Source organism: Meriones unguiculatus, chromosome 6 (assembly GCF_030254825.1).
Source record: "Meriones unguiculatus strain TT.TT164.6M chromosome 6, Bangor_MerUng_6.1, whole genome shotgun sequence".
NCBI lineage: Eukaryota > Metazoa > Chordata > Mammalia > Rodentia > Muridae > Meriones > Meriones unguiculatus.
The window spans coordinates 41,568,295-41,583,419 of record NC_083354.1 but is presented as its reverse complement, the minus strand read 5'-3'; the positions used below and the strand labels follow the sequence as shown (position 1 = coordinate 41,583,419).

At 44.3% G+C, this 15,125-nt stretch overlaps 1 protein-coding gene across 2 annotated transcripts in view; it reads left to right on the top strand.

Annotated features, from left to right (window-relative positions):
• Scap (SREBF chaperone) overlaps positions 1-15,125 on the top strand; it is a 60,116-nt gene that overhangs the window by 26,319 nt on the left and 18,672 nt on the right. For both annotated transcript variants that reach the window (XM_060385206.1, XM_021647911.2), the window contains exon 2: positions 10,431-10,560. Coding sequence is in view for 1 of the 2 variants with exons in the window: in XM_021647911.2 (XP_021503586.2) it covers positions 10,431-10,560 (130 nt within the window). In the remaining variant the exon portion in view is untranslated. The remainder of the gene's footprint in view (positions 1-10,430; positions 10,561-15,125) is intronic.

Sequence of the window (15,125 nt, the reverse complement as noted above, 5' to 3'; positions counted from 1 at the left end):
AGGCTACACAGGGAAACTCTGTCTCGAAAAACCAAAAGCAAAAAGAAAAAGAGAGGCTGTGTATCTGGGAGTCAGGATCCTCTCAGATAACATCAGGGGTCTGGTTTTCTTCTGTAAGTTGGTGCTGAGGCTCTAGGCAGCCGTGGTTGAGAGCTGAGGACAGGCCTTCATATAGCCTAAGAGCTGAGCCTTGTAAATTGGCTTTGGTAAGTTTTCTGCCTGGCTCCTAAGTGTAGTGACTGTTCCTCTCTCCCCTGGGAAAATCTGATGAAACTTGTAGCAAATAGGCATTGTAGCAAAAGTTGTGTTTATATTTCACAAAGGTTAGGCTCCTGGGACCAGCGGGTGGCCCAGCAAGGAAGGAGACTTTTGCCTTAGACCTTCCCAGTAAGTGTGGGTGGGCGTGGGTGCACTATGAAGTAAGGAAAAGGGTACAGGAAGGTAGAGTTCAGCGCAGAGAGGAAATTGGTATCATGCTGAAATCTTACCAAGCCTCTTGAGGATGACAGTCTTGCAGGAGCTTGAGGACAAACTTGGTCCCTTTTCCTCTTGCTTTTCTTTTCAGGAGAGCTGGCACCTTCAGCTGAGGCTGTGTATCTCTGCTTTAGTGGTCTGTATTTCTCAACCCCTTTCTCCCTTTCTGCCTACACCTCAGGTTGTTGTATACACAGTGGGCTTGCCTCTTCATCTGCTTAGACACATTTATATATTCGTTTCACGAATAACAACAACAACAACAAAAATTCAGAGTAACTTAAGCCTGTCTGTGTTTATAGTTAGGTGAACCCGAGTGCCTGATGGAGCTTCAAAGCAGCTCTGGCCTCTGCTCTAAAGTCTTCACTCTGGAGAAGCCAAGTGGTTAGCTCTTTGTACCTGCTTATGACACTGCCTGGTTGAACATTCAAAGCAAGAGCCTCCTTTTCTGGTCTTATATATAAACACTGTAAAAGTTCTCCAAAACATATAATCCTTGCTTCGTCACCAAGGATTCACTCAAGTAGAAGGAAAACCCTTCCATCTTTCACTACCTGATTCTTCTAGTCTTGTACTGTTCACCCCTGGGAAATGAGGGACTAGTGAGTCAGCTGGGTTTGAGGGTACACTTGTAGTCCCAACGAGGCTCTCTGTGAGTTCAAGGCCACCCTGCTCTGCATAGTACATTTCAGGCCAGACAGGGCTATGCAATGAGACCTTGTCTGATAAACAAAAGCAAAGGGCCGTAGAGATGGCTCAGCACTTAAGAGCACTTGCTGCCCTTCTAGAGGACCCAGGTTTATTACTCACACTGCTACTCACAACCATCTCTAACTCCATCTCGAGGGAATCTTTTGGCTTCTCTGGGCACCAAGGACTTAAGCACTGCACAGACATATATGCAGGCAAAACACCTGTACATATAAAATAAATTTTAATTAAAAAAAAATTTGGGAGAGGTGGCCAGGTGGTAGTGATACATGCCTTTAATTCTAGCACTCAGGAGGCAGAGGCAGGCAGATCTCTGAGTTTGAGTCAGCCAAGTCTACAGAATGAGTTCTAGGACAGCCAAGGTTACACTGAAAAACCCTGTCTTGAAAAACAAACACAATTAGAGAATGAGAATGTGAATATCCCACCCCTGATATCTCCAAGATGGTGTCTCATGTGACATCTTCTTTGATCATTTCTTGGCTGCAGCGTCTCTAGTGTCTACAAATATTCCCCGCAGAGGTGACCGGAGGGTGAGAATGGAAGGACTGGAGAGCTAAGAAGTCTGTGTGGTTAATGGGGCTCACTCTTACATGAAAATGCAGGGCTGCTCATTCAGAAAGCAGGAAGAAATACCATGGGGAGTATTAAAATACACTTGAATGGGAGCAGGTGACAGGCTAAAATGTCTTCCAGACGTTCTGTGGTGCTGTTGTCCCGGAGACACACCTGTGCCTACTTTGCCTTGATTTTGTACTCAGTCCTCTGCCAGAGTGTCATAGCAGGTATAGCGCCCAGGCAGGGAGAAAGTGGGTCCTGCGATTCAAGGGACAGGGTAGCCAGTGGCCAAGACCTGACCCTGAGAGGAGGGAGGAGGACTTGTCTCTCAGGACCACAGTGTAACCTATTGTTCTACCTGCCTTCATTTATAAGACAGAGTTTTAGTTTGGGCTTCCTCCGAGACAAGCATTTGAACTTGAGTAGCTTTTATACAAGATGAAATGAGCACTAGCAGGAGCGGGAGATAGCAGGGAAGGCCTGTCCTCTGGCAGCTTAGCACCCTGAGCAGCTGGGACACTAAGAATCTCACAGCACTTCCTCCTGGGGGCCCGGCCAGGTGTTCTCCACTCCATAAAGGGACAGATAGAAAATATTTTAAGATTTTCAGAACACAGGTAGTCTGTTAAATTGTCTGATTTTCTTATTTTTTTATATATATCTTTTTTTCCAATTCTTTTATTCTTTTTTTTTAATTTTTAATTATACTTTATTTACTTTGTATCCCCCCTCTAGTTCCCTCCCTCCTCCCCTCCCAATACCTCCCTTTCTCCCCCTTCTCCACACACTCCCCTCCCCAAGTCCACTAGTAAGGGAGGGTATCTTTAAAGATATGAGGAAATACTTTAAAATATTCTTAACTAACGTGCTGAAAAAGAAAAAAAAATGCAGGTCATAGTGGTGTGTGCTTAGTAGAACACCCAAAACCAAACAAAAATAGGCCATGGCTAGATTTGATCTGTGGGCTGTGCTCTTACAACTTCCAATCTGTAGAGTAGCAGCGCTGGCCACTGGTTGAGGGCTGCATCCAGTTAGCACTGACCTCCAGAACTCATGGCCTGTCTCACTGAGGCAGGGCCTTCCAGCAGCAGTAGAACATTTTCAGGCAAAGAGGGGCAAGTAGTAGTCATTGAGAGTTGGGTCACATACCCAGAATGAGCAGAAAGGGTGAGCTTAGGGTCTGCCAGTCCCTGGTGATATCTTGCCTGGCCAGATGTAGACATAAAGCTATACAGGCAAAGCAGCAGAAACATGTGGCCCGCAGGGATGCAGGGTATCAGTCAGGATAGCGTGAGAAAGGCTTCTGGCACTAATAGGACCCTGTAAGCCACACAGAGGAGTTTGGACTTTAGTCTAAACCAACTTATACAAGGAAGTGATTTGAAGACCTCAATCGGGGAGTCTACTTGGGCCAGTACAGTATCAGAAGTTCAAAGCCAGCCCGGGAAACCTAGTGAGACCCTGTTTCAGAATAGAAAGTAAAAAGAGGGCTGAGACTATAGCTTAATGGTAGAGCACTTTTCTGCTTTGTACAAGGTCCTAGATTCAGTTCCTGGCACTGCCATGAGAAAACAGTGAAAGAAAAACTAAAACATCAAAAGCTGAGTGAGTGCCTTACCAGTGCTGATTTCAGTAATTTTACCTTTAAGTCAGCTGATAGTTTCTTATGATTGCCATATCTATTTTAACACATTATTCTGTGTTGGGTATAATGATATACTCCTTTACTCTCAGCACTTGGGAGGCAGAGGCAAGGAAATGTCTGAGTTTGAGTCCAGATATATAGAGAGAACCTATCTCAAAAAACAAACAAATGTTATCTGGGCTGACAAAATGACTCACAGGTGGTGGTATTTGCCAGCAAGCCTGATAACCTGAGTTTAATCTCTAGGACTCATATGGAAGAAAGGAAAAAAAAAAAAATCTCCTACAAGTTGTCCTCTGACTTACACATACAAAAACAAATAAATATTTAAAAAGTTACAAAACATTATTCAAAGCACGCCATTATAGACTTACGATGCCAGTGTTAAGTCTCCAGGGTGACTTCCAGTAACTTTTAAACATAGGTGGAGAACAGAGGATGTAGCTCGGTGGTAGACACAAATGTGAGGCTCTCAGTTCAACCTCTAATTGTACAAAATAAAAAACTACAAATCAGTTTGAGCCAGATATGGTGGTATAGACCTGTAATCCTACATTCGGGAGGTGGAAATAGGGGGATCAAGAATTCAAGATCAGAGATGAAGAGAGGGTCAGTGCTTAAAAGCACTTGTTCTTTTTTATTATTATTTAATTTACTTTATTTTATGTACATTGGTTTGAGAGTGTCAGGCCTGGAGTTACAGACAGTTGTGAACTGCTATGTGGGTACATGGGAATTGAACTCGGGTCCTTAGGAAGAACAAATAGTGCTCTTAACCACTGAGCCATCTCTCCACTTGTTCTTCTGGAGGACCCAGGTCAGTTCCCAGCATCCACGCAGCAGGTAACAGTTGCCTGCAACTTCAGTTATAGGAGGATCTGATGCCCTCTTATCAGCTCTTCAGGCACTGCACACACATGCTATATAAACATGTATTTAAGTAAAACATCCATACACATAAAATAAAAAATCTTAGGGGAGAAAAAAAGAATTCAAGACCATCCTTAGCTCTGCAGCAATTTTGAGGCTAACTTGGGCTACATAAGACCCTTTCTCAGCCTCCTCAGCCTAAATTAATATCTATAAAAAGGAAATAGGGAATCAGAATGCTCACCATGGGAGTCAAGTGAATAAATAGGTTTTTGTTGTTGTTGTTGTTTGTGTTTTTTAAGAAAGGGTTTCTTTGGGTAGCCCTGGCTAATCTGGAACTGCTCTGTAGACCAGGCTGGAATTGAACTCAGAGACCTGCCTGCCTCTGCCTCCCCAGTGCTGGGACTAAAAGCTTACACTTCCACTACCCAGATAAATAAGTAATTTTTTAAGGTAAAAAGTAATTTTTTTAAGGAACAAAAACCAAATAATATATAGAAAATAAACAATGAAATAGCCTAAGTATATTTTTATATAATCACATTAAGTGAAGTCAGTTAAGCTCTCCTATTAGAAGAGACTGGTAGATTAAAATGTAAGAGTTATCTGAATGCTGTCTGTCTACAGGACACTTTAACTAGCACTATACGGGCTGGAGCAATGGCTCAGTGATGAAGAACACTGGCTGCTCTTCCAGAGGACCACGGTTCGATTCCCAGCATCCACATGGCAACTTACAACTGTCTGTAACTCTAGTTCTAGGGGCTCTAATGCCCTGTTCTCTTCTGGCCTCCATAAGCACTGCACACGTGTGCTGTGTAGACATACATGCAGTGAAACACCATATACATAAATTGCTGGAGACTGGAGGGATGCCGTAGTATTTAAAAGCAATGTCAGCTTTTCCAGAGGAACCGGGGTTCAATTCCCAGCACTCGCTTGTGGTGCACAGAAATACATTAAGGCAAACACTCATATACATAAAATAAAAATAAATAAAAGTCTTTAAAAAATTTAAAATAAAAATAAATTACCTTATGTATAGGCACAATAATTTAAATATAAGATCACAAAGATAGAAAATGATATGCTAGAAGAGTTTCAGATAATAACCAAAGGAGATGTGGAAGGGTGTTATTATTCTCATAGAATAAACTTAAAGTTATAAAAGGCAAAGGACATAAAAATGATAACTGTTCTATAAAAGGAGGATATAATATCAATAAGCATACATAGCTGACAACAGAGCCCCCAGAGAGACCATTTATAGTAATGGTGGGGATTTCAGTCTTCTACTTCAGTAATAGATATGACATCCAGACAGGAGCCAGGGGTGGTGGCACATGCCTATGATCCCAACACTGACAGGGTAAAGGTAGGAGGATCAAGAATTTAAGGCAGCCTAGGCTACATGAGACTTAGCTCAAAATAAACAATGCATAAAATACAAAAAGCAACAACCAGCTAAGGTCAGTAAGGAAACAGAGGTTCAACACAACCACATAAACAGAGCACTTCACCCAGCAGCCACAGAGTACACTTATCCCTGAGTGCACAGGTTCCACAAGCAGACCAGGTGTTAGCTACAAGCAAATGCTAATTTTAGAAGTTCCAAAAAGTTCCTTTTTTGACTCTAGTGGAAATAAACCAAAATAAGATAAGTAACAGGAAGAAAACAGGAAAATTCACAAATATATAGAAATTAAAGCCAATGAGTCAAAGAAGTGAGGAGTTAAAAAATACCTTTAGATAATGAAAATAAAAATTGCAGCACATTGCCAGGCGATGGTGGTTCATTCCTTTAATCCTAGCACTTGGGAGGCAGAGGCAGCCAGATCTCTGTGAGTTTAAGGCCAGCCTGTTCTATAGAGTGGATTCCAGGACTACACAGAGAAACCCTGTCTTGAAAAATCAGAAAAAAATTTACAACACACCAAAATACAGTATACTGTCCTGTCCCCTCTCCCCTCGAGACAGGGTTTCCAGGCTGTCCTGGACAATTTGTAGACCAGGCTGGCCTCAAACTCACAGTGATCTGCCAGCCTCTGCCTCCTGAGTGCTGGGATTAAATGTGCCCAGCCCAACAGGTTTTTGTTTTTGTTTGTTTGTTTGTTTGTTTTTTTAGTCTCAGCCCTTCCCTGGGGCACTACTGATCTAATCACTTTATACTGGTAGGACAACACCTAGAGCTGTTTCTGGGGACCTACATGACAGAGCATGTGCTTAACATGCATGAGATAACAAAGGGCAATAGACTGGAGAGACACTGAGGCATCCTGACTGCCGGGTGCCTGAGGGTCCTAAGAGAAGTTAACGGAAGGGCAGGTTAACAGGTTAAGGTGCTTCTGAAAGGATGACCCCTGGGGTCTAAGGTGACCGTAAGCTTGCCGACTGGGTGGCCTAGCCTCAAGGACTGCGGTGGTTAGGTGACGGATAGGCAAAAACGAAGAGGGTAGAAATCAAGTTAACAGGAAGTTGTTGGGAAGATCTACAGCGTGGAGTAATGTGGCCCTAATTCTCAGCTCAGAATTGCTCCGCCTCAGTCCTCACTGGGGTGTGGCTTGAGGTCTTCCCTACTTTCTTTTTGTTTTACTACACAAGTTTATTACAGTGTACAATAGCCTTCAGGATAACACTTCATTCTAGCTGTAGGTGGCAAAGATGTTGTGGAATAGGAATGGAAGAGGGTTACCTCAGATAATGAAGAACAGCTTACTTTTTGCCACATTTCTTAATTCCATCTATGACCAGGGGCCATTCCCCATGGCCTTGGCTTTTAGCTCCTCAAGTTACTTCTGCTTCTCTTTCTGTTTCTGCTTGTCCATCTCCTTGGCTTGCTTTTTGGGCTGTTTCAGGGGCTTCATTTTGCCACCTTCGTGGTCTGACATGGTACCTACAGCCCCTTCACTAGACCCTGATCCTCAGCTGTCTTCCCTACTTTCTGAGTTAGTCTCTTTCCCCCTTGCTTAGTGCCTTCTAAAGACCACCTGGCCTGTTCTTGCTCCCCGTCTGGAATGTAAATTTTGAGAGCAGAGATCTTGTCTGCCTTGTGCACCACTGGGCCTTGCATAATGTCTGGCCCTGAGTTGATGCTCAAATATTTGTTGAAAGAGTGACTACTGAGAAAAACTATCAGGCTGGTTGCCTATTATTGGTGGCACAACTGCCAGGACTGGGCTGTTAGGAAGCCACCATGTCCAGAAGGAGGCAGAAGGAAGCTATACAGAGACTTATCTGCCAAGGGGACCTCACTCTAGCCAGTTGCATCCCCCTAGGTTAGACATGTCTTGGATTTTAGGATAACAGAGAGGAAAGCAGACCTTACTATCTCAAAGATGCTTTCCTCTTCTTTAGTCTCTTAAACACAAGGCTGTGCTTTGTATCTTAAATTGGCCTAGAACTTAATATGTGGCCTAGGCTGCCCTCAAATTTATAATCTTCTTGTTTCTTACTGCTTGCCAGGTACTAGGATTGCAGGGAGGTGGCCTCACACTCAACCCCACAGATGTTTTCATGTTGTAGTAGTTCCATTTAGATAGTGTATCATTTTGAAGCTCACTGCTTGGGTTGGGATTGGTTGACTTAGCTAGATGATCTTCATCCAGTTACTTGATCATTCTATGTCTTCTCTATAAATGGGGGTTGGGGGAGATTGGCACTTACCTTCTACAGAGAAATATTTACATGGCTAATATACTTAAAGTGCCTAGAATAATTCCTGGCACAGGGACTTAGAGAGGTGGGCCAGCAGTTCTGAGAATTTGCTGCTCTTCCAGAGGACCCAGGCTTGGTTCTCACACCCACATGGCTGCTAGCTACCATCTGTAACTTCAGTTCCAGAGGATCTAATGCCCTCCTGTGGCTTCTGCAGGCACTGTGTACATACGTGCACAGACATATGTGCTGGCAAAACATGCATACACACAAAATAAAAACAAATCTTTTAAAAAGATGATTTCTAGCACATAGTAAGCCTCATGTATTATTATTTACCTTCCCCTGGGCTTCTGTCTCCCTGGTGGCCTAAAATTAAAAGTAGATAGAAAAACACACGGGTGTAAACCAAAACTTGATAACCACAGACAGCATCAATACTTCACAAAACAACCAAAAACACTTAGCCAGGCGTGGTTGTACACACCTATAAATCCCAGCATCTCGGAGGCTAAAGGATGTGAGTTCAAGGCCAGCGTGGACTTCATAAGAAGCTCGAATCTTAGCCAGGTGGCACACACCTGTAGCCATGGAGATGAAGTTACAGATGAAGGTGAGCCACCCAGCATGACTGCTGGGGACTGTCTAAATTCCTCCGGAAAAATCAGTGAACACTTACTGTTGAGCGTCTCCAGCCTCCACACCTTTATTCTCAATAGCTTCAACTAGAAACAGCCAAATGTTCCTTGACAGGGAAATAGACAAACGTACTATAATGTATTCATTCAATGGATTACTACACACATCTGATGTCAGGGGGTTTATTGTAGTGCTAAAGATTGAACATAAGGCTTTGGACATGCTGGGCAAGCAGCCTACCACTGACTTATGTCTCCAGCCCTAATATATGTCCATAAAAATGAGTGGCTGACCAACAGGCAGTGGTGACCCATGCCTGTCTTGGGAGGCAGCAGCAGACAGATAACTCACGGCCAGCCTGGTCTACAGAGAGAGTTCCAGGACAGCGAAGGCTACACAGAGAAACCCTGTCTCAAAAAACCAAAAGCAAACAAAAAAAATGAGTGGCTCTGCTTGCACCAACATATATGAATATAACAGATATTTGTATATATCGAGCCACTTACAAAAGAGTACATAAATAGGATAGATAATTTATTTTATATTTTTTTCCAAAATAGGCAAAACTAGGCTGACAAGGTGGCTCAGTGGGTAAAGAGTGTTTGCTTCTAAACCTGACAACTTGAGTTCAGTCCCTGAAATCTACATAGTGGAAGGGATGAAAGAACCACTTCCTGCAAGTTGTCCTTGACCTCCACATATGCTCTGGCATGTGCACTTCCCTACACTAAATAAGCAAACAAATAGATTAAAAAAGGAGAGTCAGAACTGTGGCTGGTGTGTAGCTGGTTGGTAGAACATACACATAGAAGTATGAGGCTCAGCACCAAAAACAAATGAAAAAAAGGAAATGAATTTGTAATGGGAGAGACTGTTGTACTTACTGTCCTTGGAGGTCATGAGGTATGTGTTGACTGGCTGTGTCCTCGGGCCGTCTTCTGAGGTTCTGGAAGTGTTCTGGAGTGGTGTGTATAGTGATTAGTTACGGGGTTGTGAAAACTGTGCACCTGAGGTATATGCATTATACTGTATGAACGTTGCTTCCTTTTTCGTTTGCTTGCTTGTTTTCAGGGTACCATCTCAGTATTTCAGCGTTAGAAAGCCTCAAATTTGCCACCCTCCTGCCTCAGCCTTTTATACAAATTATTTTTGAATATTAAAATTTTGCTAGGCAAGGTGCCGTACGCCTGTAATCCCAGCACTCAGGAAGGCAGAGGCAGTTGGATTTCTGTGAGTTTGAGGCCTGCCTGATTTACAAAGTGACTCCAGGACAGCCAAGGCTGCACAGAGAAACCGTGTCTTGAAAACCAAAAAAACAAACGAACAAAAAAATTAAGTGAAACATGAAACAACATACACATCTATTTTATTACTTACTAACCTTAGGCCATTTCTTTTTCTACATGTGATGGGTCTGTTAACTTCTGTCCAACACGGACCTGTGTATTGCCTACCCTCATGTCCTTCACAGTTCTCATGATCTGTTCCTTTAAATAGAACACATGTTCAGCTATCTGAATCAGAACTCTCCTGGATTTGTGTCCCCTCCCCTAGTTTTTGTTTTTGTTTTTAAATCCTATGTCTGATTGATAAGGTTTTGTTTTTAGCGTCTTGTCCAAAATTTGAGAAAACCCTCGGGCAGCCCGTTATACTAGTTGGGCTTCCTTGTAGGATTTGTGGCTTAAACAAGTGAAAATTTCTGATCTAGATAACTTTAGAATTTCAGCTTTGAAATTTATGGTGAGTAAAATGATGTTTTAAAACAACTCTAGCAAAGGGGATGCAGTTAGAATTGCAGCAGCCCCCATGTCACCACATCATGGCCGACTCTTCCTCTCAGGCGTCCTCATTCATCTTTCTCTCCTTCCCTTTTCCCCAGCTACCCGCTGCTGAAGCTCCCCTTGCCTGGAACGGGACCTGTGGAATTCTCCACTCCTGTGCGGGATTACTCGCCCCCGCCTTCGGACTCTGACCACAAACAAGGAGAGCCCAGTGAGCAGCCGGAGTGGGTAGGTGCTCATCTTGTCACTGAGGAGAGGCCCAGACAGAGAGCTGATTGGTGGAGGCAGGCTCTGGGAGTGGTCAGCTTCAGACCAGTAAATCCGTGTGCTCACCTGCTTTACGAAGGCACCAGAAATATTTAGTTATACATTTAATGAGTAACCTCTATTGAAAGAGAACACTTAATGACGCAAAAGTCTGACTGCCCTAGAAAAACGAGGATTTTCAGTTGCCCTAGCAGTGACCTGGGTTCATACCTGGCCGACTCACATCACACGCAGGGACCAGCTAACGGCCCATCTGCGGTCCCGGGATCACAGAGCACCCCAGAGTGAGCCTCACTTTCTCAGCTCAGGCAGGTTTTGTTGTTATCTTCATAGTCCAGTCAGGTGCTTTTAAAAGTACAGGGTTAACTAGTTTTTAAACAGCAAGGAAGGTTGGGGCCCCAAAGCAACTAAGTACCTCAGTCACTTAGTTTAGGAGGTCAGTGCTGGGCTAGAATTCTCGTCTCTCCTAGTCCTGGTGACTGGACGGTTCTATCGTCAGCTGATGAGCGCTGGACTGAGCACTGATACAAATGGGAAAAAGAGTCTCCGGTTGAAGGGCCCAGACGTGGACCCACTGATTGTGGTTTCTGTACTTGCTGTTTGAAGCTTGACAGCTCATGTCTGGATATGTCACTCACCATGTCAGGCGAGCGTGCCAGTCCTCCACATGTGGTGCTTTGTCCCCATAGGTTGGTGCTGGGCTTGCTGAGTTTCTTGAGGAAAAGCAGAGCTTGGGACAGAGCTCCTCTCTTCCACCTCTGACAGTATAGCACCGTCTTTCCACCCCTTTTCTGGTTAACACCAACTAACTAGTTAGGCATTTGACTCTCCTGTGGCTGAGCTAGGACACCCTGGTAAGAAGTGTGTGTTACAGCTACACATTGTATCAGTGAGAAATACGTACTCATGCTTACCGGGTCCTGCCTGTGGCCATCAGGGACGCATGGTCTGATACTGGCAGAAGCTAGTTCTGGGCTAGAGAGAGAGGCCAGTGGTTAAAGCAGGTTCCTAATGGTTTTGGTTCCTAGACACACATCAGGTGGCTTCCAACCACCTGTAACTCCAGTTCCAGAGAATCTGATGTTCTCTGGCCTCTGAGGGAACCTTCACACATGTGCTGCACATAAACGCATAAAGACACACACATGCACATATATAAAATTGTTTTTAAATAAAAAAATAATTTTGTACTTCATGTCCCAAATTGGTCATTGTCGTACAATGGGTTCTTCTTGATACAAATATCTTACCATCATTAACTACTTAATACAGTTCTACTATGTATTGAACTGGTGAGACCTAAGTCTTAGTTTCTGGACATGTCTATCCATAACTACATCTGTCCTGTACACACAGGCCCACTGAACTACCAGTTCAGTTTGTGCAGGATAGATGTACTTGTGGGCTTCCCTTAGTACCTTTCATTGGCCTTGGGTGGTGACAGTGGTAGGTGTGCAGAGCAGCGAAAGACCAAACAGTCAAAGAATTATTTAGTTCTTTTTGTTAAGAGCCCCATCCCCTGTTGGGGGAGAAGACTTGGGGCTTGGTGTTGTGGCCCAGTATCATGCACTCAGTGATGAGTTACCATACTCATATTGGCTATGTAGGATAAAAATATAAGCCCACAGTAGAGGGAAAAACATTTCAGTTATAAGGAACAGCAAACCTAAGTCAAAGCAGAATGGATGAAAAAGAAAGACTTAACACAAGTCTTAGCAGAGGTGGAAATGCCTCCTGGACTGCAGGGCCAGGTCCTCAGGGAGCCATCTCTCAGGTCTGTTCTCTTTGGATCAGCTTCATCTTCATCTTCCCAACAGTGGCTGTAGGAGCTCCCGCCCCGTGTTTGTGCAGCAGTAAATCTGGTGGCTGATGGGAGTTCATTCCCAAAACTATTCCCCAGAGCAGCTGCACTGTACTGATGTCATCACCTAGCCATGCAGGGCAGACTGTAGCTTCTGGAGAAAGAGCTGAAGGCCCACCCATTCACAGCAGAGACTTCCTTCCGTCTATTCTCTGTTGCTTTTGGGGTGACTAGGATGCTCTGGGGACAGCTGGAGATGCTGGTCCTGGAGCTGATCTCACCCTGATTGTAGAGCTAAGACCAAGGTTTTACAGTTTGAAAATGTAAATGGTGGAGCTGAAGGATGGCCCAGTGCTTAAGGTGTTCTTGAAGGTGACCTGAGTTCTGTTCCAACACCCACATTAGGCAGTGCACAGCCATGTGTAACTCCAGTTGCAGGAGATCAAACACCCTTTGGCCTCTGCAGGAACCTTCACACACCTGGAACACATAAACTCATGCAAACACACGCACGCATGCAGAAAAAAAGCTGGACTGGACGGGGTGGCGCACACTTTGAATCCCAGCAATCAGGACCCAGAGGCAGGCAGATTTCTGTGAGTTCAAGGCCAGCCTGGTCTACAAAGCAAGTTTCAGGATAGCCAAGGCTACACAGGGAAAACCTGTCTTAAAAAACAAACCACAAAAACAGAACAAAAAGGACAGGTCCAAGAGTTTTCAGTGGTCAGTGCTGGAACAGTTTTTGTAACACAATTAAGGAGTGTTGATTTATAGGCATGTTTGTACTCTCAGAGTGGTAAATACACGTAAGTCTACCCTGAATCCAGTTAGTTAGCTGACTAAATAAACAAATAGGGACAGTAGGCAAATCCTTGGGCAGGAAAATTCTGAATGATGTACATAGACATTCTTCTTAAGAAGTTAGTACATAATCCCCCCCCCCTTTTTTTTTGTTGAAACAAGGTTTAATGTTGCCTAAGCTGGCCTCAACCTGATGTATAGTTGAGGCTAGTCTTGAACCCTTGATTCTTCTGCATCGACCTCTCAAGTACTGGAAAAAGGCATGTTCCACAATACTTGACTTCTCTGCTTCTTAAGTGTGGATAGAGACTTCTTTCACAAAGCACTGGCAGTAGAGAATTGGACAGCAAGTCCTCAGGGAGGTGACGGAGGCTGGAGAGGATGGCAGTTACCTCGGGGCCTTCCTCCCAAATGTCTGCCCTAGTCTATTGAGTAAAGCATGGCATGACCATGGTTTCAGAAGTTTCAGTCCGAGTGCAGATGTTTCTACTGCTTTGGATCTTAGATGAGGCATAACATCATGATGGCGGCAGAGTGTGGTGGAGGGGCCTCTTCACCTATTGTGGCAGGAAGAAGAGGAAGAGAGGTGTGAGCATGTGGGGGGGGAATGCATACGTGTGTGTGTCTGTCTGTCTGTCTGTCTGTCTGCAGAGGGAGAGGCAGAAAAGCAGGAGCAAGTGTGTTGGCTGGCTCCCTAGATGCCTGCCTGCATGTGGTGCGATGCGCGTTCCAGCGTGCGTGCTTCCAGAAGCTGTCAGATCTCCAGAGCTGAAGTCATGGGACTTTGTGAGCTTCGCAGCATGGGTGTTGGGACCTGAGCTCCAGTCTTCTGAAAGAGCAGGAAGTGCATGTAACTACAAGCCATCTCTCCAGCCCCCATCACAGTCTAACCGTCCTTACCAAACTGTTCGTCTGAGTTCAGCTCTTTTGAGTTAGACTTAGTGTGACATACCTATGGCAAGGGGCAGTTCCTTCTGGGCAGAGAGCTGTGGTTACAGAGAGAAACACTAAACAGAAACAGGAGAGACTTTGATTTCTCAGTGCATGGCCTTGGGCAAATGACTGTACACCTTTGCACCTTGGCTTCCATATTTATAAAACAATGGTGATTATACCTGTGTTACACATTGTCGTAAGGATAAATGAGAGAATGCAGTCTTAGTGCAGTGCCTGTCCCACCTTTAGCATTCAGTAAATGTTTGTGGCTGTCACTCTGTATCAGGTCTTGCCAGCCTGAGCAGAGAGGAGAAAAAGGAAGGTTTGCTTGGACTGTTTGTAAGGTCACTAGGTGTACGAGCCTCAGGCCTGCCCTCAGCGTAGTGGTTCTTCAGGAAGTTCATCCTAACTGTCTTGCACATGTCGACCCTGCGGTCCTCTGTGCTTGCACTGCCATACTTCTGAAGTTACGTTCACCCAGGTTTACATACAGGCCAATGTTTTACATACCACAGATGTTCAGGAAAGGGTTCTTGTTGAGTTAGTAAAGAGCAGGATTATTCAAGAGATAGTGATTGTGCCTGCTATTTTATTTTATTTTATTTTGAGCATGTAAGTGAGAAAGTTGGTGGGCCCAAGTTGTTTCTGGGCTCTTTAGTTTAAATAGTGGATAGTGATAGTGGAAGCCATTCCCTTAAAGGGAATAACACAGCGACTAAAGTGATGATGGTGGTAAGGAAATCAATCTTAATGAACTTGTAGGGACTAGTAGCCTGAGGTGATACTGCCTGGGGATGCTAAATCTGGTTTTCATAATTCCTGGGAAGAATGTTTTCATTCTGATGCTTTACTAGATAGTTCATGAATGTGACATAGAAGGAAAAGACGCGAGTGCTCCTAGTATGGTAGAGGGGAAAGTTTATTATAGATAAAAGGGGGGGTACAACCAAAGTCAAAGATAGCCGGGAGAGTCCAGAGTGGACGTGAC